Below are 21,084 nucleotides of genomic sequence, written 5' to 3'. Positions count from 1 at the left end.
ATGGGTGCATCCGTCGTCATCCCAGATCAGGTCTTGATGGTGCCAGCATGCTTCCTTTTTCTCCAGGAATTGTGACATGGATGCTTGATACAACAACCAATCGGTGATTCCCTTAGGGGAGTCACAGGCTGGATGGTTCACTGGAGCGGTGACAATTGTCAGACTGCTTTGTCAAAAAGTGATGAGGGCACAAGATCTAGCCATCATAATCCTCTTACCTGGTTCTTCCCTTTGCGCTTCACTGAGTGGAATTTGGTACTTTGCGCCCAAGGCACACCCATTGAGTATAGAGGCGAGCAGAATGTCAAGTGTGAGCAATAAATTAAACAACATGGTGTTCTTCCTGGGTAGTGAGTCTTTCACTGGTATAGCATAGATCAGTAGGTTGCGACCATACGAATGGAAAAGATCCCCAGAGAAATCATCAGGCTATAAGTCGTTGCTCGCCACCAGTCGAAAAATGCCACACGATTGACATTGGTTCGTACCATGAGATGTAATGATGCAATAGTCTTGTTGAAATTTGGCTATCACGAACTCAAGCCATGGTTATGACACTCAAGATAGTTTGGTGAACGATAATTTTAGCCAGGTCTAGATGTTGACTACGCAACGATATGATCCAAACCTTGGCCCGAAGCATGTCACAACCCCGCCTCCGCGACCAAGACCCCACCTGTCTCGGGTCATATTTCGCCACATTTAGTTGATGTCAAAAAGTTTCGTGACCTTGCCCGCAAGGTTTGGAAGCATTGTCGATCACTTTAAATTCGATTTTTTACTTGCTGTTATCAAATGGGTTCCAGGACATTCCGCGCTGCAAACAAAACAATCTTACTCATTCATCATCTAATTTATGCTCAAATGCTTGGTTATTCAATATTTCAAATATCAAATGGGAGAAATCCCTTCACCATCGACAAATCGTAAGAGTTCGAGGACAGAGAAGTTCGGGTACAAGAATTGAAGAAACTATTATCATAAAGGGACACATATATCAAGATCGACTCGCGTATCGGAAGGTTGTCGATGTATGCACACTGAAGCATAGAGGTTCCATCACCATCAAATTAAGATGGCAGCAGAGATGAAGACAGCGAGGAGGGCGCCGGCGAAATTCATCAAGCCAGACTGGGACCCAGCTGCATTAAAAACGGCAGAAACTCCTTCTCCACTACCATTGCTTGGGGTAGGGGCCGTAGTCTCGGGAGACCGGGTGGTTGATGCTGTCATGGACAAGCGTGGAGTCTGGCTAGTCGGGTGTACGCGTCCAGATCCAGCAGCGGCTGAGGACCCAATGACGCTACTGGTTGGTCGGGAGGAACCAGCAGGTGTAGATCCTCCCACCTGTCCAGAGGCACCCACCAGGGTTGCCGTGACAGTCACTGTAGGGGCAGATCCAGATGGGGTGTAGGGGATCGTGCGAGTGATAGTGGAGCCAGTAGGACCACAATGCTTACAGAAGGTCTCAGTTGTAGTCCAAGTCTCCGTCCATGTGTCAGTCGTGGGCAGAGCAGAAGTTTGAACAGCCGCAACGGGATTCTCCACAGGCGTTGTCATCGCAAGGGTTGAGATAGGCTTGGTCAGGGTCACCGTTGTGGGTGTCGCGGCACAATGCGTGCAAACGGTGACGGTGGTGGACCAGCCCTCGGGGATCGTAGCTGATGTGACCGCTGCTCCAGTGGCCGGCACAGTCACACTCGCAGTAGCCTCGGGGCACCAAGTTGTCGTGAGCGTCGTCGTGAGAGTGATCGTGGTGAAGCCAGTAGGACAGATATCAGTGTACGATGTGACGATGACTGTAGTCGTGACCTCGCCGGACGCGGTAGGGGTCGCTGTCACGACGGGTGTGGCGGTAACCAGAGAGGTGATGGTGTTAGATCCGGATCCATTTCCAGTTGCCTGAGGTTGGCCAGTAGACTCTGAAAGGGTCGAGCTGGTGACCGGGTAGACAGTGGTGGAGACCGGGATGGTCGACGTGATAACGGAAGTAGAGTCTGCAGGGCAGTTGGTGACGGTAGCGGCACAGCTAATGACGGTGATCTCGCTAGTAACGTAAACAGTGGAAGTAGTCATCTGAGGGCTGCCAGTGACAGTAGAGGCTCCGGTAACGTTGGGTACACCGGTAACAGTAGAGCTGCCAGGCAAAGAAGATCCAGTTGCAGAAACACCCGTAGATGAAGCAACATCGCTCGAAGAGCTTGTGAGGAAAATGTTGCCCGATGATTGAGATGCTGAGCCTGAAGCACCTGCTGAAGCACTTGATGAAGCCGAGGACGCGCTGGTGCTGCTTTGAGAAACCGATCCTGAGGTGGCTGGCTTGCTGGATGAAGCTGTATGGCTGAAAGCCGGTGTAGGGCTGGATGAGACACCGGCCGATGGAGTGGATCCGTTTGAAGATGAAGCAGTCGCGGCTCCCGAGGAAGAGACCGAGGTACCCGTTTGCATATAGCTGGAGTATACCCTAGAGCTGGATGGGATAACGGAGGGAATAGCAGAGGTAGATGTCGAAGGCGTCGCGGAGGTAACAGAGGATGGCACGTGTGACACAGTAGCGAGGCTCAAGGAGCTCGAGGGAGCCTTTGAGCTTGAGGTAACCACAGAGCTGGAAACAGCGCCTGAGGGAGTAGCGCTCGAAGGCAGCACACTTGAGGGGGCTATATTCGAAGGAGCAGCGCTGGATGGCGCAACACTAGAAGGAATAGCGCTTGACGAAGCAACTCCCGAGGAACAACGCTGGACGAAGCGACACTAGACGAAGCAACGCTGGAGGGAATCACGCTGGACGGAGTAACGCTAGACGAAAAGACGCTAGACGGAGCTGCGCTTAACGAAGCAACACTGGAGGGAATCACGCTCGACGGAGCAACGCTAGAAGGAGCAAAGCTAGAGGGGATCACGCTCGAGGGAGCAACGCTCGACGAAGCAACACTGGAGGGAATCACGCTCGACGGAGCAACGCTAGAAGGAGCAAAGCTAGAGGGGATCACGCTCGACGAAGCAACACTGGAGGGAATCACGCTCGACGGAGCAACGCTAGAAGGAGCAAAGCTAGAGGGGATCACGCTCGAGGGAGCAATGCTCGACGGAGCAACGCTAGAAGGGATCACGCTGGACGGGATACTGCTCGAGGGGGCAATGCTGGAAGGAATAGCGCTGGACGGAACGACACTCGAAGGAACCGCGGAGCTGGAAGGAATTCCCGAGGGCGTGTGATCAGGAGCACTCGAGACCGCCGAGCTAACAGGCGACGAGCTCGGCTTCGGCGTGGGGGTAACAATGACGATAGTCGACGTCGGGCTAGGAGGGGGAGGGGGAGGAGAAGGATCACAGTCATAGAGCATATACTTCATATTCTGAAGGTAGTCGTTACCCAGGCTGTCGACATTATTCTCAGCATGTGTAGCCTCCCACAACATGATACCACCGAAGTGGTGAGGATAGAGGGCCATATAGACGAGCAGAAGATCCTTCACCTGCTCCGGCTCGAGATACCCGGTAGTCGCTGCATCTTTAGCAGCAGGGAGACCGACGAATAGCTTCGTGTAAGGGTTGGCGCTTCCCCTGATGACCCCGATCCAGTCGGCGTAGTTGAAACCTCCGGTCCAGTAGTCCGCTGCCGAGCAACCTTTCGTGTTATAGAACTGGACCCAGAGGAAATCGAATACAGAGCTGGCAATAGCCTCGTCGAGCTGCTTGTCCGGAAGACTGCACTGAGGCGCACCGGAGATGTAGAAGGTCTCATCGGGGTATTGTTGGAAGTTGCTTCGGAGACGCTTGACCACCGTAGCCCATCCTGTCTAGTATTAGTGATCCTTTTTGACAGGTTGCAAGGAAAGAATCTTACCGGTATGGCCACTGTTCTCAATATCAAAGTCGAAACCGTCGACCGAGTTATTGTGGAATGGACGGGGGAACTTGGTTGCTGAAGGGTTCTGTGGACCGAATGAATACCACAGGAAGTCGGCAAACCAGGTGGCTACATCGTCATTCTTCAGCTTTTCATTGGGAGAATCACCTCCAATCGAGAGCATGATGGTCTTTCCATTGGCTTTACAGCTTGGGAGGTCCTCCGAGATCTGGTGGCAGCCGCTGAGCAGCGAGGTGTTGTCGTAAGTTAAACCGTCACACTGATTGCCAAAGTTTGAGCCTGGCCAGGCATTCACCGCAGAAGGCAAGACGTTGATGAAACCGATGTTGATGATATCCGCGTCAGACTCCTCACAGAAATGGGCCAACCGTTTTTGATCGTATCCTTGACCCTATTTCGAGTATCAGCAAATGATGGTGGACGAGGCAATAAGGGGGGGGGAGGGAAATACCCAGTAAACAGCGACGTTGGTCTTCAAATCAACGTTCAGAGCGAAAGAAGCAGGAATCAAAGTCGAAACCGCCGCAGCGAGGGTGAGGACTTTTCCGAAACCCATTTTGAAAGAATGTAACGATTAGCAGCCAAAGATGGGAATTGCCAGCTAAGGGCAAAGGAGTGTGATAGCAATATGCCAGTATCTAATGAAAGAAGGGGACGCAGACAATAGTCTGCTTGGGCTGCTAATCTCTCAAGGACACAAGGAGGTTGTCCTACAGCTACAGAGATATAGGAACAGAAACCAGGGGAAAGTTAGGACGTAGCTACATTAAAGAGGAAAAAAAAAGCCAAGAAGCACCATCATCATACCTCCAAATGGCTTGAGTGGGACCCTGGGAGGCACCGCTGGAACGTGGATCATGGCGCTTGCATCAGGGACGAGGCTCGGACACGTCCCAGTTGGGGCATTCCTTGTTTTTTCCTCAACTATCCTATCAGAGACCGTGAGGTCTGTGTCTAGGTTACTCCACTCTTGATCATCTAGCAAATAGATGCATGCATAAGATTGAAGCGAGACAAGTACAGCGGGGCATTATACTGGAAGCCTTGGAGGCGCCCGTTTTGGCGGTGGCGCAAGTGAGATGTGACCGTAAAATGTGACAACCCACCAAGCTAAGCAATGGAAATATTGGGATGGCTCAATAATGGGAAGGAGGGAAGGCTGTCCGGGCGCCTTGGCGCAATCTTAAAGAGCCGCATGAACAACGCTAAAGGCTTTAGAGAAAGTTAGCCTCAAGGTCGGGGCTCCGTAGTCGATACAGATCATAGAAAGAATGGAGTGGAGCTAATTTCCGGTGATGTTCGCTCGTCCATTGATTGGGCCTTCGCTGGGTTAAATAGCGCTAAGGCTGATAGTCTTGGGCACACCTTGGAACCGAGATGTGCAAACGGTTCCGTCGAGGGTCCAAGCAACTAAAGTCGGAAATAACCCATATGGACTCCGAAAGTCGTGCGCTCGAATTATTCTTTACTATTATTTGTTCCCTACTATTCTCTCTGATCACTGATTGTGTTTGATGAATCCACGAAAGTTAGTGTCTTGTATGACTGAAGTTTGGAAGTGAGATTAATGTAGGCTGCAAGCGAGCCGAACAACACCGGGCTCTTAATGGTGCAGTGATTGGCGTAGGGCTCGGCAATAGACAGGCACACCAATTATCGGGGGCTGAGGGGGGTTTGTCGATATCGGATGGCGTCCGGATCAGCCCGTTTTTCCGGTATCGGTTAAACCCGACTTTTATGGCCCCCACCAAACTACGGTTCCTCGGAACTCTCCTCATGATGCTTTTGTATCTAGTCAGCCGTCTGCCTATTCTTTTTCTAGAAACTATTTCCCCAGGCGACTGCGAGTGTCATGTACCTAGCAAGCCTTGGGTCGTTTTCTTCCTCTACAAGCCTCCTACCCCCACAATTTCCCAAGGTGGCAGACCCTGATACACCAACCTTGGTGCCTGACCTAGCCAGAGTCACTAAACCTAGAAAGGAAATTAGTGCGACTTCAGATCCATTGGCTGATTGCACGGACGGGGTTTCTCTGGACTTAACGAGGCGCACTTCCGTGGCTAACGTAGGAAAATACGCCGAATCGCCTAATCAGTAGCACACGTGCTGCTTATGCATTGCCTAATCTGGCCTGGTGTCCCCGTAAGACGCATTCATTGCACTCGTACCAGCCCGGGAACTTATGTCCTATCATTTCTCGAGGGCTTACTAGACTCTTATGCAGCAATAAGGGATATGCATAATCACAAGCCCTATCATATGCGACATTTTAGATCTCAAATCGTCTCGTTACCCGCAGCAGCCTAAGAAATGCCTGTAGCCCTCCCGGTTGCCTGGTAGTTCGAACTAGAGGTGGATAGAGCTGGATAGAGCTGGATGGAGATGGCTTTGCAAACTGGCGTCGTGTATGGACGAGACAGTCCCTTTGGCCCATGGCGAGCAAAGCCAATCAGATTGTGAGATCAAAAAACACAGACTGTATTCTTTATTTCGCTTCCAAAACAAATCTCGACTTGCTTGCACAATAATCACCAAAGCCCAAGGGCTTATCTTGTGTCCATGCAACATTTGACTTTGCGCGGTAAATTATACCATTCACTCTTCTAACAATTGAGTAAGAAATAGGTAGGGGATCATTCTAGGGAACTTCAATCCGAGCAAGCATTGGTACTTCATCCGATAATAAATACCCACTTCGAAGAATCAGCCTTCAATCTACAAATCTTGATGTGGTCCGCACATACCCCGAGTACCAGTCACAGTCACTAACAATCACCAATCTCACACCCTGAAGCCGGCGCACAGCCCAGTATACAAGCACTCTCCGATGCCGCTGCGCCAGCGATTCCCGCAGTGTTCCCGATAGCCATACATCCGTTCCTGCAGATAGACTCGGCGTTCTAAGGTGGAACGTCTGTCAGCTTACAATCGAGTGTGCGGAGTTGGTGCTCTGGGGAACTCACGCAATCACATCTTTTTTCGAGGGATTGTTGCTTTTGCTCGGTGGTTGGCGTGCCCATGATCAGGGTCGTGAGAGCTAGAATTGTGAGGGTAAGGAGTCTCATGGTTGTTCAATTTTGGTTTGGTGGAGTGGGCTCGATATGAATGAGTACTTGGGTGGATTGACAAAGCGAGACTCAGAGTAGAGAGAGTGATGCGGGTTATATATATCTTTGTTGTCTACACTATTCACAGCGGGATTGCATTCGAGTCCTAAGGGACGGAAGAATGCATGAGCGGCAATCATAATCGTGGAAATTCAAGATAGAGATGATTGACTCCTCGAGGCTAGGGAAGAGGGGTTCAAATGTTCTAGAGCAAGCTTGCACGGTCCCCGACAGCTGACATCCCATGGGATGCATTTGCACTGTGAGATCTTGATTCAGAGACATATGCCTTGAGTGATGGCTAGATAGTCAGCAAAAACGCTCGTGACCGCGTTTCTCGCTGTGAACGATGAGGGAAACGCAAGTGATATCACGCTGCCTGCTGGTACCAGTGGAGGTAGCGTGAAAATGCCTCAATGCAGAGTGAGCTGTTTCACATCGAGCAGCAGCATGCCTTTCAGCCGAGGCTGGATCGTATTAGACGAGATCCAAATTTATGCATCTAGCCGAAATGAAAGGGTCTCGGCCACGACACTGTGGAAATTGCATGGCTATTTTAGACCAGACCTAGCACTTAGACATATATTAGCAATCCGGCTTTTCAAAGCTTGTGTGTGGCATATGAGAAAAGGGTACGATTTCAGAGAGAAGATTAAAGTCGTCAAAGCCTTACACATCGGAAGAAGCATGATGGTATGGCATTCCGACTAAGGATGACTTGAAAGATTTTCATCACGGAAGGATCAATGGAATCGAGAACCCAAAGCCAGAATGACTCACCAGGGTAATTTAAGTGTTTCTCAGTCTCAGCAAAGATGATCCTTTTACCGGAATTCATTCTGTCGAGGTTACAAAGGACAATCAGTCCGCATAGGAAACGATCTTTCGACCGAGATACGCGACATGCTTCTCCGGTTTGGGCTTTGTGGTGTCTTGAGTTGATGCTTCGTAGTCGAGATCAGAAGGAGCATTTTGTGGACGCTGAGTGTTGGGCTTTCGCCCGCCAGCGGAGCGCCGTCTTTTGGAACCAGCAATGTTTACGCTTGCGTTCACAGCCTTCGTGTCACCCTCATGGCTATTTTCCACCCCGTCGTCATTGGCGGCGTGTCGACGCGCTTCGTACTCAGCATCATCTTCTTCAAGCTGTCGCGCACGCAACAGCGCGTGGATCTCACTGTGTCGAAAGATCCGAATTTGCTCGTCAGTGAGGGTCCTTTTCACGCCGTCGGGGTAGTATCCCAAATCCTCCTCTGCCTCGTCGAAAGAACTTTCATCTTGCGCGGGTTCTGTTGTTGGGGGAATCAATGGTTTGTGGGGACCGGGGAAATGAGCTGCTTGGAAGGCTTGCAAGTCTTCCTGAGAGAAAGGAGCCGTTAGATATATTTTACTAGGAGTGTAAAGGAGCTGAAGCGACTTACCAAGGTGACTCCTGGGACCTGCATCGTGGATGATGCAGAGGTGAAGAAGTCATGATTGGCGACGCGGTCCTGGCGCGGGTGATTCTCATCACGTGATTTGACTTTGTATGAGAGAGGCTGAATATGTTTTAGGACTTGTGTGCTATGGGTTTTAATTCGATGAGCTCTATTGGTGGCGTATCAGATGACTATACACCAGCGACTAAGCAGAGAATAAGAGAACATCAAAAGTCGATCGTATGTTCTTCGAAATTCTGTGTCTTGACTCCGTTTGGATATTCTCGGAACAACCTCCTCAAGCAGAGCTGGGAAGGGATATACTCTCCACATGATTGCCAATTTTGGCCTTGATACTATCGAAGCGCACCTCAAGACCCTTTACATCTTTCAAATTGATGGCCTCGACCCGCCCCACGTCCTCCTCGGCAGGCTCGGCCAAGCTCCATGCAATCGAAATATGGAAACAGTCCGAGTAGTCGAGATGCTGACGGTCACGCGCACTCGACGCATGGGGGCGAAGATCACGCAAGGGCGCATAAAGCGGTGGCTGATCAAAGCTTGCAAGGGTGCGATTGGACAAATGGAGCAGATTGTTCAGCTCATTGTTTTGCGGCCTTGCAACATGCAGGACGAGAAACCAGCGAGTCTTCTCGTAGTTGGACACCCACTTAAGGGAATCAGGGAGAACGGAGAATCTGGGGAGATGGTCAGACTAAGTTGGCATGGAGGTCAGGGTACATACGGAGCGATGTGTGAATCGCGGATGGACTTTCGAAGAAGCTCTGTGAACGAGCTCCGCTGCTCGGTGCGGAGGACTACGGGCCGCGAGAGACTAATGTGGAGCGGGAGCTGAGCGCCCAGGTCACTGCGTAATAGACTGTGTACGCTCTGTCCATTGGACTGGCCTTGAGCTTGGGCGATGAGATCTGCAAGGAGGGCTAGCTCGTTCTTGGCTGGGTACCCTGGATCCCAAATTAGCATTGAACCCAGCAACGCGAGGGCTACATACATTCCAGGTAGAGGTGACTCGGCCAGTTGCCTTCCACATGGGGAATGACGCGCTTGCGACCACCATGCAGGCTCGGGTCATCTTTTACGCTGACCCGCGTGCCAGACGCGTACAGGTCGTGGAAGGCTGCTGGGAGTGGGGGCAAGCTGACCCCGGTCGCAAGGTGAAGCTTCTTAGATGGAGGGGAGAGAGTTTCTGCATCTGGTTCCGATTCGGAGTCGGAGTATTGTACCAGGGACATCAATTAGAGGTGCGTGAGCAGCTGTGGTGGTGGTTGGGGTCATGGTGGGGAGCTGAGTTGGGCGGACGCCAAGTGAACACGGTCCATGTGAAGATCATCTGCAGGTGATGGACCTTGCAGAAGTCAGAAGTGCCGGATTATCGAGCTGCGTGGAATGATACTTTTTATTTTCTTTCTTATCTTGTCTGTGCTACCCCGTACAATCCTCGTGCCGCACCCTTGCGGCGCTACCGCATGCAAAGACGTACAATAAGCCCAATACGTGATGATCGGGCGATCATCGGGGGGAAAGCAGCCGCAATTTACAGGAAAAATGTAGTTCTCGAGTTCTCGGTGAAGACCTCGTGACACACCGCATGTCGCACTTTAGGCCATTCTAGTATCTTGGAGGCTTGGGCCCACGCTCGGGTAAGCTCCGGTCCTGCAAGGGCATGCTATGTGATTTTAGACCAAAATCAAAAGATCGTGATACTCAAGTCTCGCTTACTTGATTATGAAGAAGGGAATAAGCTGACAATGGGTGGAGTGGGAATCCCCTCGGAAACTGACGGAAGACAAGTGACTCAAGCTTTCGGGCCCTGATCAGACCCTGCTCAGGTCTAGCTTCCGGGTGCTCAATGGCAGCATGAATGAGTGGCTGTCGACATTCTCTAACATCCTTTCGGTGCCTCGGCAACGATGCTCAAGCGCACCCCTTCACCTCCGGACCATGCGGATCCATGATCTATGCAAGGGGGGAATCAGGTCTCAGTGATGAGACATGATCTAGACGGGCCTGTGTCATAAGGAGATCTCGGATCCTGAGGTGGCTGGCAGGAACTCATCGGCACCATGAGAGCTAATCAATAAGCTTAATCTAGTGCACGGGTCATCGTGCGAACGAGAATGAAACGAAATCTTCAGAACAAGGTTAGCCCCCTATTAACCTAGGGTGTAGGGCGTAGCTATGAATCATCATAGACTGGAGATTCAATCGAGGAACCCGCGTCATCGGGTCAACGTGGAAGTCTCGGATGTGGATGCAACAGTCAAAGCCCCAACTGGGCCGAGGGGGACGCGCGGTTACTAAGCCACGTCCCGGCCATGGATCCCTGGCGCATCCGAACTCAAGTGCCGTGCCTGAACATTTAATATAGAAGAATAAAAAAGTGTGGCCTGGAGGTATGATAGCATAGATGAGCAAGTGGTGGACCTACGATGACATTTTGCCCCTCGGATGATATCACCTGGACGATCAGCAACGGTGCATTGAGCACGATATTCCCCGCAGGGTCCTGGAGCTAACCTGAACAGGAAGGGAAAATTCTAGCGCGTGAGGATGGCCCCACATTCGACTCGAATGCCACACTGTTCTATCGATAAGCATAGGATGCGCAAGTCGTCACGTCACCTGCGGTTGCCTCGGATGTTTTAAGAACTCCCTGCGTCTCGAATCATTTACATTCGACTCCCTACACACTGATTACACGCTACCCGAGCTCCGTGCGATCTACCGTGCATTCCATACGTGATTCTGCCACTTCTCAATCGGGTCTATACTTTATATTGCGCGTGATCCTTTCAAGGGCTGATCCCTTTCGCACATTTTACTCACACACAATCATCTCGGGTACTCCTGGGATCGTCAAATTCAGTATTCAGTACTAAGCCACTATGGCCGTCGACTGCATGCCGATGGCTTCGCTCCATCACCCTCACCATCCCTACAACCAACCATCCAGCCGTCGGACCAACTTTAGCAGCAACAATCCGTATGCCCGTTTCGCTTCACCCTCGGGCTCCCACGCTCCATCGCGGCGCTCATGCTCTGCCTCCGAAACCGTGCGTTCCGCACCTTCCATGTGGTGGGACGGCACAGCGGAGCACTATCCGGTAGAGCCGAAAAAGCGACGAGAGAGCCAGAGTTCCGTACCTCGCCGCAGCAAGTCGCAACGAATTTATTCGCGCAACTCTATGCTTGTCAACCCGGACATTATTGACCAGCTGGATAACGTCACCTCCTACTCTTACCATCATGAGGGTCCTTACGATGCAGTTTGCGCCGAGCGCAACCTTGACAGCAAGCACAGCCCTCTTGAGGCCGTCAGGGAGTCTAACGAAGAGGCACTCCGTGCAACGCCCAAAGACAAAATTACCGACTGTCTGAACAGCCACCGGCCACTGGATGGAACTGCGTTTTTCCCGCCTGGTCACACCGATATCAACGGGGAGACATACGATTATGAAGAAGGCTCGAATGTGGTTCGGAGTGACTATGGTCTTGGTGGATATATGCGCCAGACACAAGATGTAAGTCTATTTCTCATGCTTCCTGGTCCTTTCAAATTCTGAACATCATCGTCCCACAGAGATACAGCGATGACGAAATCAAGAATGACCCATTCTACCTCCGTCCTCTCTCCAACCCCTTCAGCCAGCTGAAGAAGAAGCTGAGCCTCCGCAAGGGCAAGCGTCGCGGCAGTGCTTAAGTTATGCTTGCCCGCCAGCGCCACTTATGATGTTACGACTTCCACATGCTTTTCGATGTCCCTTACCGACCACGAGACCTGAATAATGAGATTTTTGTGAAAATACAGGGGCTTAGAACGGGCTTTTGCGCTTTTTTTTTTTGTACGGACGGCTTTTGCCAGTCCCCTTGCTCAAACGCGATGTATATATATGGATACGGCGTTGCGGATCTTGGTACAATTGGGGTACTTCTGGTCCGACAGGGAATTACTTCTTGATTTTCGCAACCGTCCTTCTTCCAGGTCCTCAAACTTTACTAATACAGGAAACCCCGTAAATGATACGACTACCTCCTTACTTCAATTGGACATCCTTCCAGCGAAGCAAGGGCCTCTGACCTACATGCGCATTATATACTCACACCAAGCCATATCAACAGAGGTCCTCAAATAGAACGTCACATGAAGACTCAAGCCTTATTGGATTATACTCTTCATAGATGTGTCATATTTGAAGAACGAAATGAAGAGTAAAGGTGGTCGCACTAGTTCCGGATGTCTTGTCAAACAAGCTATTGCTCAGTTATGCTCATAAGATTACTTTAAGAACTTAGCCACGCCCGCCTTGCAACAACCTCTGAGCCTGAAGCAGTCCTAAACACCGAATTAGACGATGGCATCCGGTCCAGCGACACCAGTTCCGGCTCCATCTCCAATTCTACTTCATTCCCAACCTCACTCTTCGACCTCGCCCTGACCCAGGGCACCAGATTAAATACACCACCACAAGCAAATATCCCCATCCAAAGCCCCAACTCCGTCCCATAAATTACCACACCAAGGACGTCAATCTTCGGCCCGAACACTACCACATGTCAGCCAATGCCTCATCCAACCCCACTAATTCCAGACCGGTAAGAGAAAATGAGACTCACAAACAGAGATAATCGAAAACAAGTCCCCCGCGGCATCAATCCCAACAAAGAAGAAACTTATCCCCCTAACGGTGCGATGCACATAAATATCCCAATAATGCCTCAATACACCTGCAGCGAGTAATGAAGCACTCAAGACAGCCATGAGCATAATCGGCCATCTAATGTCATGAGTCTTGGCTTCTTTCAATCCCAGGATTAGTCCTGTTTCGAATCCCCCAAAGATAGAGAGAAGTGAAAGGACAAATGTTATGCATTTCGTTATCGGGAATTTCTACGTCGTTTCGAATAGTTAGTTATTCTTGTTTCGCACTTCCAAGTGTGTGTCCAACGCCACAGCGATAGGCGAACGATGTATAACGTACCTTCCCGTAATACAAACACTGGGCCCAAGTGATCAAACTCAAGATAGTGAGTATTTGTGGTTGGATTCGGAGAGCGATATTAAATTCTTCGACGATGTTGTATACACCTAGAGGTACACCTGCTGCGGCCCAGAGGAGCATCATTGAAGGTTGGAGGCCCTCTGTGTTGTGCCGTTTGTGATTTATGAAGATCTGGGGGGAGCTGGTCATTTATTCAGTGATTATGACTTCAAATATGAGATATTAGTCTCAGATTGCGGAGTTGGATACCTGAATGGACCAGCATACCTGGGTTTTGTTAGTTGCAATTGATCAGTGAAATTGGGCGAATTGGGCAAATTGAGTGAGGAGGGAGAAGTGAGCTTACCGCGCCTAGGGTTCCGAGGACATTCTCTGCTATTGGATTGTTCATTATAACTACAATAGGGGAAGGTGTTTAGGAAGAATGGTGACCTGAGATGGTTGAGGTCATTTCGTAGATAAGATCGTGATGGTTTGCACGTGAAGTGGGCCAATTTCCTTGAATTTTGATTGGTTCCGGCGCATTGGGGGATGCTTTCTTGAAGCTGGATGCTCCAGTTCACTATGCGCTTTTGGGGCGGCGCGTTTCCCTAAATATGCTAACCAGGTCATCAGGTTTCGAGCGTTAGTAATTTTCATTATTATAGTGACAAGGGATAGAGCAAATAGGTAGAATGTAAGCTTCTTGGGAGGACGCCCCAGATTAGCCCACGCTGTTAGCTGCTTCTAAACCGTTGCCTATTCATTACTAGGGCCTCTTGAGAATTTTGGAAGATCGAGTTATGATTACTAACTTGAAATCATGACAATCGTAGTACTCTCTAGCCTGATTGTTTGGTCGTTGGATATTTCGAGTCCAAGAGACGTTTCTTCATTTAGGTTTCGGTTATATGTCACACGCTTCCCCTTCGGTAAAATTTTTCGGGAATCTTAAAGACTTAGTCAATGTAAAGGTCAATGGCCGCTCTGGGAAGGGACTGTTTCTAGGAATATAGGAAGAACTTGGCTTTCTAGACTACGCCCACTGTCAATGCGCGAAATCTCTGACGATGAGGGCTGACATTTACTGTTCTATGAGTAAAGATGTGATTCTTCTAGTCTCATTTAAACCTCGCTTCTTGCCTTTGCATCTAACGATAGCTAGGATGGCTCTACTCAGTAATAGTCAAATCTGCCCACTGGTTCTTCTGGAGGCAAGCGATGGCATTACATTGCATCATTTCCCGAGTCGTTAGATTTCTAATACATGATCTTGAGGCTATGTATATTATCATTCACAATGCATCAGCAGGATAATAGATAGCGTTCTAATCTTTTACATAGTTGAATACATGTCAAAGTCAACTGATGATCTGCCGTGTTGGGTTGTTTATCATTCTACATAGCCGGAATGGTGTAGGGATGACCCCGAGACATGTACTTACACACCGACTGTCAAGCCTCCGTGAGACCTGCAATCAGACTGATGACGTGAAACTCAGACAAATGCAGCATCCCATCGAGATTCGAAGTCGTACGACTATAGAAAAGAATAGAATACGCTGACCAATCAGGAATTGACTAAAGACATCAACCCATGGAAGTCTTGGCGGCGATCGATCACCGCCACCGCTTGGAAAAGGGCCAGTCTGGCTTCTTTCGATGTTGACACCATTCTTCATTCTTGATTTTCAACTCGATTTTTCCACATGTGCGGAGTTCTTTCATACACTGCATTCGCCTGATTTTCTTGCATCGCGACCTTCGGACCTTGCGACTCAGGGCTTAAGACGCCACCTCGCATTTCCGGATCGTCGCGCTCTCTTCAATCTACCTCCTCTCCTTTCCCCACACTCTCTGATGGTCGCCAAGATGCGCTCGGCGGCGGGGCTTTTCTATGCGGCTGTCTTCACCTTGATGGGCATGGCCCACGCCCAGGATCATGGCTCCAAAACCACTGACATGGCCAACAAGTGCGCTGTAAGTGAGCCGGAATTTTGCGTTGTCACTATGGCCGTGACATGACAACTAACTTGTACGGATGTGGTAGATTGAACCTACGGCTATGGTATCGGATGCATGTCTCTCATATGGCGCCGTCAATAAACTCAATGACGAGGTCTACTCTCTCCTTCAGGGTCTCACTCAAGAAACCGATTTCTTTTCCTGACTATCGATTGAACCTCTTCAACACAGAATGCCCCTTCTGGAACGACGCAAATAGCATGTGTGGAAACATCGCCTGCTCTGTGAATACTATTGAGTCCGAGGAGGATATTCCGCTTATCTGGCGAGCGGAAGAATTGAGCAAGCTGGAGGGTCCTAAGGCCAAGCATCCGCCTCCGAAAGTTCAAGCGGAGCGTCCCAAGGCACGTCCACTCCAGGGCAAGCTCGGGGAGGGTGTCGGCGAAAGCTGTGTCGTTGAATACGACGACGAGTGCGACGAGCGAGATTACTGTGTCCCTGAAGACGAGGGCTCAGCGGGTAAGGGTGACTATGTCAGCTTGGTGGACAACCCTGAGCGATTCACGGGATATCAGGGCCCTGGTGCGCACATGGTCTGGGATGCTATCTACCGCGAGAACTGCTTCATGAAGCCCATCTCCGAGGAACTTGAGGACCAATCTCTCAACATGCCCATGGGTGGACTGCAGGCTTTCTCCGACTTCCGCGACGTTATCCAGAAGGAGGCTCGTCTGGAAGGACTGCCGTTAGACAATGAGTGCTTGGAGAAGCGTGTCTTCCACCGACTCATCAGCGGTATGCACGCTTCGATCTCTACGCACCTGTGCTGGGACTACCTCAACCAGACAACCGGCCAGTGGCATCCCAACATGCAGTGCTTCAAGGAGCGTCTATATGACCACCCAGAACGCATCTCAAACATGTACTTCAACTACGCTCTTGTCTCGCGCGCCGTCGCCAAGCTGCGCAAGCACCTACAGAGCTACACCTTCTGTACCAGCGACCCTGAACAGGATCTTGATACCAAGCAGCGGGTCAACCAGCTCGCCGACATTCTCTCGCGTCCCCCTCAGATCTTCGATGAGAACCTCATGTTCCAAGATCCCAGCACCCAAGGTCTCAAAAGAGGACTTCCGCAATCGTTTCCGCAACGTCAGTCGTCTCATGGACTGCGTGGGCTGTGATAAGTGCCGCCTTTGGGGCAAGGTGCAAGTAAATGGATACGGAACCGCACTCAAGGTCCTGTTCGAGTACGACGAGACCAAGAACGGCGAGAATCCACCCATGAGACGCACCGAGCTGGTCGCCTTGATCAATACGCTTGGTCGTATCTCGCACAGTCTGGCAGCCGCGCGCAGCTTCCACGAAGCCATCGAGGCTGGTCTGGATAGCCCGGCTCCTATTCAGTTCCACCAGCCTGTGACAGACGAAGAAGCCGAAGCGAGGGAGAGAGATGGAGAGAGTGAGAGAAAAGAAGGAACCAGGGATGGTGTTGAGACGTGATGAGTCTGGCAATGTTTGGTGGGAAAAAAACAGGCGCCGAGTACATCTACGGACGTGAGAAGATGGAGAGATACCCATGGGAGCGACCGCCAAGAACAGCAGATATGGGTGTGCTCGACGAGCTCAAGGCCGAATTCAGTGTTGTGTGGGACACAACAATGTATGTCCTGAAGTCTTGGATGGATATCCCGCGGACGCTGTAAGTTCTTCTAGTCTCTCGAGTCACGACAACGTTACTAATTCTCTGCAGCCTGGAGATCTCTGTCTGGGAAGGTCAGCGTCTGTACTCATACTGGCTCGGTCTGCCCGTCCCTCCTCGCCTCTGGAAACTTCAAGTGCCTGGAGCCGAGGCGATCGGACGTGCCGAGAGGAAAAAGCATGAGACGAACAAGTATAGAGACGAGCTGTGATTGATCATTGCGATATTTCTTGTACATAGCGACTACATTGGTGTTGGCCGGTTTTGGGATTCAGGAGTGGTACATTCTTATTTCTATGCTATGGGAGGTGTATAGATTATTTTGAAATCTGGAATTTATGTGCCCAAGACACGCATTTAATCATGGACCATAATATCCGGGGTAGATTGAGTAAACGGAGTACTGGGGTCAGAGTAAACGGTCGGGAGAATCGGAAATCTTTGGAGCACAGGCCGCGGTCGGGGAACGGCGACAGGTACTGGTTTGCCACCGATGAAATTTCATCACAGAGAGAATATGTAGAAGAGTCTACTGAGTGGGAATTCCACTCCGAGATTAATTGTGATTCATTGTCACTCGAGTCCGCCTGAATACTGCATCTAGCCTACTTGTATAGTGGTGCAACCAGTGCATCTGTTGTCGCCTCTCGGCAAACACCGACCTCGGCTTCTCCACCTCCGGCCACATGCGTGACCTGAGACTTTTGCCTTCCCCATCATCGCTCCACCTCCACTTCCCCCAGTTCACCCTCTTCTTCACCCGGAGCTTCATGCGACTTTGCTGAAGCCAATTATGGCGTCGGTATCGCCGCCAAAACCTTGGGAGAGAGCAGGCGCAGGTGGTGAGTCCTCCCCAGCGTGCGGTCTGGGTCCGCACCCGGCACCCTGATTCATTTCCCATCTCACCTTCCCCAGATTTCTGATTTCTAATTCTCATTTCAAAGGAAACGCACTATCAACTGCGCCGACTGCTGGTACTCCAGCAGCTTCAACCACTATGACCACAACTTCGCCCGCTAACCCCGCAACCTCATCCGCTCCCGCCCTCCCATCTCGCCCTGACACTCTCAACGCCGTCGTCAACAACACCGCCTCTAATTACTCACCCTACGGCGCGTCTCGTTTTGGAACGTCGTACGGAGGTTACGGTGGCTACGGCGGTATGGGAGGCATGGGCTCCTACTCGTCACCGTATTCCCGCTTCGGCTCGATGGGCTCGATGTACGGCGGTTATGGCGGTATGGGGGGGTATGGGGGGCATGTATGGAGGCATGGGAGGGATGTACGGCGGCATGCCAGGGCAGGATCCCAATGACCCCAACAGCTTGACCAACTCGTTCAGCCAGAGCACACAGACGACGTTCCAGATGATTGAGAGTATCGTCGGTGCGTTCGGCGGGTTCGCCCAGATGCTCGAGAGCACATACATGGCGACTCACAGCTCATTCTTTGGTATAGTGCCTCCAATACCAGGACCCAGTACTCATTCTAACCCATCTAAACAGCAATGGTCTCGGTCGCAGAGCAATTCGGCAACCTGCGCAACACCCTCGGCTCAGCGCTGGGCATCTTCACCATCATTCGATGGTTCCGCACCCTCATCGCCAAACTCACCGGCCGCCCACCCCCGGCCGACGCAGCTTCTCTAACTCCCGCCTCATTCGCTGCTTTTATGGGTGGGCGCTCCGCAACCACTCTCCCCGACGGCTCCCCAGCCCCAGCCAAACCCTCCAAGAAGCCATTTTTCATGTTCCTCGTCGCCGTCTTCGGCCTTCCCTACTTAATGGGCAAACTCATCAAAGCCCTCGCCCGCTCCCAGGAAGAAGAAGCCAAGCGCCGCGCCCTTACTGGCCCCGGCGAACCAAACGCTGCAATGGACCCCTCTAAGCTCGACTTCTGCCGCGTCATCTACGACTATTCCCCCGAGACTCAAGAGAGCAACGGTATCGACCTCGCCGTCAAAAAGGGTGACATCGTCGCTGTCCTATCCAAGTCAGATCCCACAGGCAATGCCTCAGAATGGTGGCGCTGTCGCGCCCGTGACGGCCGCGTCGGATACCTCCCGGCCCATACCTGGAGACTATTCAGCGACGACCCCAGCAAGCCATTACTAGTGGAAGCGAGCCCGCCACTCGCACCCACACGATGAAAGGCGACTCGGACCGCACTCAGAGCCTATCAGCCATCTCCAAGTCCACTGATAAGCCACCTGAGCTCAAGGGCAAGATGGGTGATATCTCGCCCGAGAGTTTCCAAAAGAGTACCTTCTATTCTTAATAGACCGGTTAATAGAAGTACGATTCGATTTGATGATGTGATATTTGGTGGATCGACTAAAAGCGACACCCCTACTTCCCCTCCCCCCTTGCTATGCGATGCTGAATTCGAACTATTCCCCCTCGAAGTTGGTGACGATTTCTATCTCTTCTACCCCAGAGCGACGCACAATGATTCTCATGATTTTTGTCCTGAGTTCTCTTTCCCTCTTGTTTTTTTTGTTTTCTTCTTTACTGTTTCCTCTCAGGGTTCCTATCTTCTTTCTGCTCATCAGTATGTAACTGGAACTGGTTTTAGCGTGGGTTCTTTCAATGTTGGTTCTGTATCTAGTTCATGATCTCGCAATTGCATGCATGGAATTCCTTCCATGGACATATTCATGATTCTCTGGTTCATTCACTTTACCTGTAAGTTTCAAAATTGACATCTGAACTGTCGTATAGGAATACTACCTTGCCTACCTTGCCTACCTTGATTTATTGAGTAAGCGCATAAGCAGACTCGGCCAAGACATCGTAGGCCAGACCCCGTCGAATGTTCCGCCTCATCGCAGATGCGAGATCCTGGAGACTGCATCTTTCTCAGTAGACCTCTCACATTTGACACCTGCATCGCATCGTGCACCGGGCAGTTACATATGTATGCATGCCCGTCCTGGGTTAAAGCCCCGACGGGGCGGGGTTACAAGCACTGTGCACTCCAGGTTTGAGATATCCACCAATGTAGGCACATATATGTATATGTGTATGTGTATGTAAATGTAAATGTACATGTATGTGTGTATGCATGTCTAAATAGCACGTGTGGATCTACAAGGGAGTCACGGAATGTGCACAGAATATTATCAGGGAGCTTTTTACAATGGTCTTCTTTCAGAGGGATTTGGGTATGGTACTTTGTCATTGCGTTACCTTCCGGTATCCGAGTAATAATACATATATGATTCTGGATTATTCGTTGACTCTATACTGGTGGACCTGATTATCGACGCTGCCCCACGTGGAGATGGATTGTAGATGGTCAGAGAAACAGATACATCCCGGGTGCTTTTCACTTCTTGTGCTATTTGTCGTGGTGATATTCTTATGATCTGGCGGATGGTGGGACTCGGGCATTTCTCGATGGGATGTCGTCCTCGAGGGTGGATGAGGTTTCTCTGCTTATCATGGCGACATGATGTCCTCGCTCTTGGGTTTTCTATTGTTCATGACTCCAGTTGGATTGCGGAATGCAGTGAGGGTAGAATGAGTTTGTCTTGGTATTCGTGTTGGGGATTGTGGGTATAGGTAAGGGTGTGGGTATCGATGGTGGCGTGTCTTCATTAGTTGATCATTCGGTTGAGGGCGAGGACGAGGTCGACTCAGCGTCATGACGAGGGGAATCGTGAAATGTGATCGGTGTGGCAGAAGCGAGCAAGAGAATGGCACGGAGCTGTTTGAGAATGATATCCGATATTCAAGTATGCGATTGACCGCGTTTGAACTGATGAGTGATAGGTTGAGATGAGATGGGATGAGATGAGATGAGATGAGATGAGATGGGATGAGATGGGATGAGATGAGATGATCGAGACATAGGTTGACCACCCTGGTCATGACCCTTCACTGCTTGCACTTGCACTTGCACTTCCACTTCCAGCCAAGGAAGAGTCTACCTACACATGGTCTCAGTGCAAAAGAAACAAGTTAATATGAACAACGAAGATTGAGATCAGGGTCACAATCACACCCACGACCTTTTAATCAGT

At 50.6% G+C, this 21,084-nt stretch overlaps 7 protein-coding genes across 7 annotated transcripts; 4 read left to right on the top strand and 3 right to left on the bottom strand.

Moving 5' to 3' along the window:
• Positions 1 to 1,075: 1,075 nt before the first annotated feature.
• N7477_005048 (pentapeptide repeat-containing protein) lies at positions 1,076 to 3,216 on the top strand (the record flags this gene model as incomplete). Its single annotated transcript, XM_056966711.1, has 4 exons — positions 1,076 to 1,262; positions 1,551 to 1,855; positions 2,453 to 2,593; positions 2,809 to 3,216. The coding sequence occupies 4 exons, from the start codon at positions 1,076 to 1,078 to the stop codon at positions 3,214 to 3,216; spliced, it is 1,041 nt and encodes a 346-aa protein (XP_056823492.1).
• Positions 3,217 to 7,839: 4,623 nt separating this feature from the next.
• Positions 7,840 to 8,420, bottom strand: N7477_005047 (DUF3807 domain-containing protein; the record flags this gene model as incomplete). The annotated part of the gene is made up of 2 exons (XM_056966710.1): positions 7,840 to 8,334; positions 8,397 to 8,420. The coding sequence occupies 2 exons, from the start codon at positions 8,418 to 8,420 to the stop codon at positions 7,840 to 7,842; spliced, it is 519 nt and encodes a 172-aa protein (XP_056823491.1).
• Positions 8,421 to 8,691: 271 nt separating this feature from the next.
• N7477_005046 (HVSL domain-containing protein) lies at positions 8,692 to 9,646 on the bottom strand (the record flags this gene model as incomplete). Its single annotated transcript, XM_056966709.1, has 3 exons — positions 8,692 to 9,091; positions 9,139 to 9,349; positions 9,406 to 9,646. 3 exons carry the CDS (start codon positions 9,644 to 9,646, stop codon positions 8,692 to 8,694), a joined length of 852 nt encoding a protein of 283 aa, XP_056823490.1.
• A 1,653-nt stretch (positions 9,647 to 11,299) lies between these two features.
• On the top strand, positions 11,300 to 12,114 carry N7477_005045 (uncharacterized protein; the record flags this gene model as incomplete). Its single annotated transcript, XM_056966708.1, has 2 exons — positions 11,300 to 11,935; positions 11,995 to 12,114. The coding sequence occupies 2 exons, from the start codon at positions 11,300 to 11,302 to the stop codon at positions 12,112 to 12,114; spliced, it is 756 nt and encodes a 251-aa protein (XP_056823489.1).
• A 581-nt stretch (positions 12,115 to 12,695) lies between these two features.
• N7477_005044 (PQ-loop repeat-containing protein) lies at positions 12,696 to 13,805 on the bottom strand (the record flags this gene model as incomplete). Its single annotated transcript, XM_056966707.1, has 4 exons — positions 12,696 to 12,958; positions 13,029 to 13,302; positions 13,394 to 13,585; positions 13,761 to 13,805. 4 exons carry the CDS (start codon positions 13,803 to 13,805, stop codon positions 12,696 to 12,698), a joined length of 774 nt encoding a protein of 257 aa, XP_056823488.1.
• A 1,460-nt stretch (positions 13,806 to 15,265) lies between these two features.
• Positions 15,266 to 17,271, top strand: N7477_005043 (ER oxidoreductin; the record flags this gene model as incomplete). Its single annotated transcript, XM_056966706.1, has 6 exons — positions 15,266 to 15,373; positions 15,444 to 15,531; positions 15,590 to 16,420; positions 16,467 to 16,820; positions 16,895 to 17,060; positions 17,112 to 17,271. The coding sequence occupies 6 exons, from the start codon at positions 15,266 to 15,268 to the stop codon at positions 17,269 to 17,271; spliced, it is 1,707 nt and encodes a 568-aa protein (XP_056823487.1).
• A 582-nt stretch (positions 17,272 to 17,853) lies between these two features.
• Positions 17,854 to 19,337, top strand: pex13 (peroxin PEX13; the record flags this gene model as incomplete). The annotated part of the gene is given in 5 exon segments (XM_056966705.1): positions 17,854 to 17,902; positions 18,005 to 18,342; positions 18,365 to 18,512; positions 18,566 to 19,173; positions 19,185 to 19,337. The coding sequence occupies 5 exon segments, from the start codon at positions 17,854 to 17,856 to the stop codon at positions 19,335 to 19,337; spliced, it is 1,296 nt and encodes a 431-aa protein (XP_056823486.1).
• Between the last annotated feature and the right edge of the window lie 1,747 nt (positions 19,338 to 21,084).

This window comes from Penicillium maclennaniae (assembly GCF_028827695.1).
Source record: "Penicillium maclennaniae strain IBT 15551 chromosome Unknown utg000004l:1.0-3007600.0:1.0-3009580.0, whole genome shotgun sequence".
In the NCBI taxonomy this organism is placed as follows: domain Eukaryota; kingdom Fungi; phylum Ascomycota; class Eurotiomycetes; order Eurotiales; family Aspergillaceae; genus Penicillium; species Penicillium maclennaniae.
This window is presented reverse-complemented; position numbering and strand designations above follow the sequence as displayed.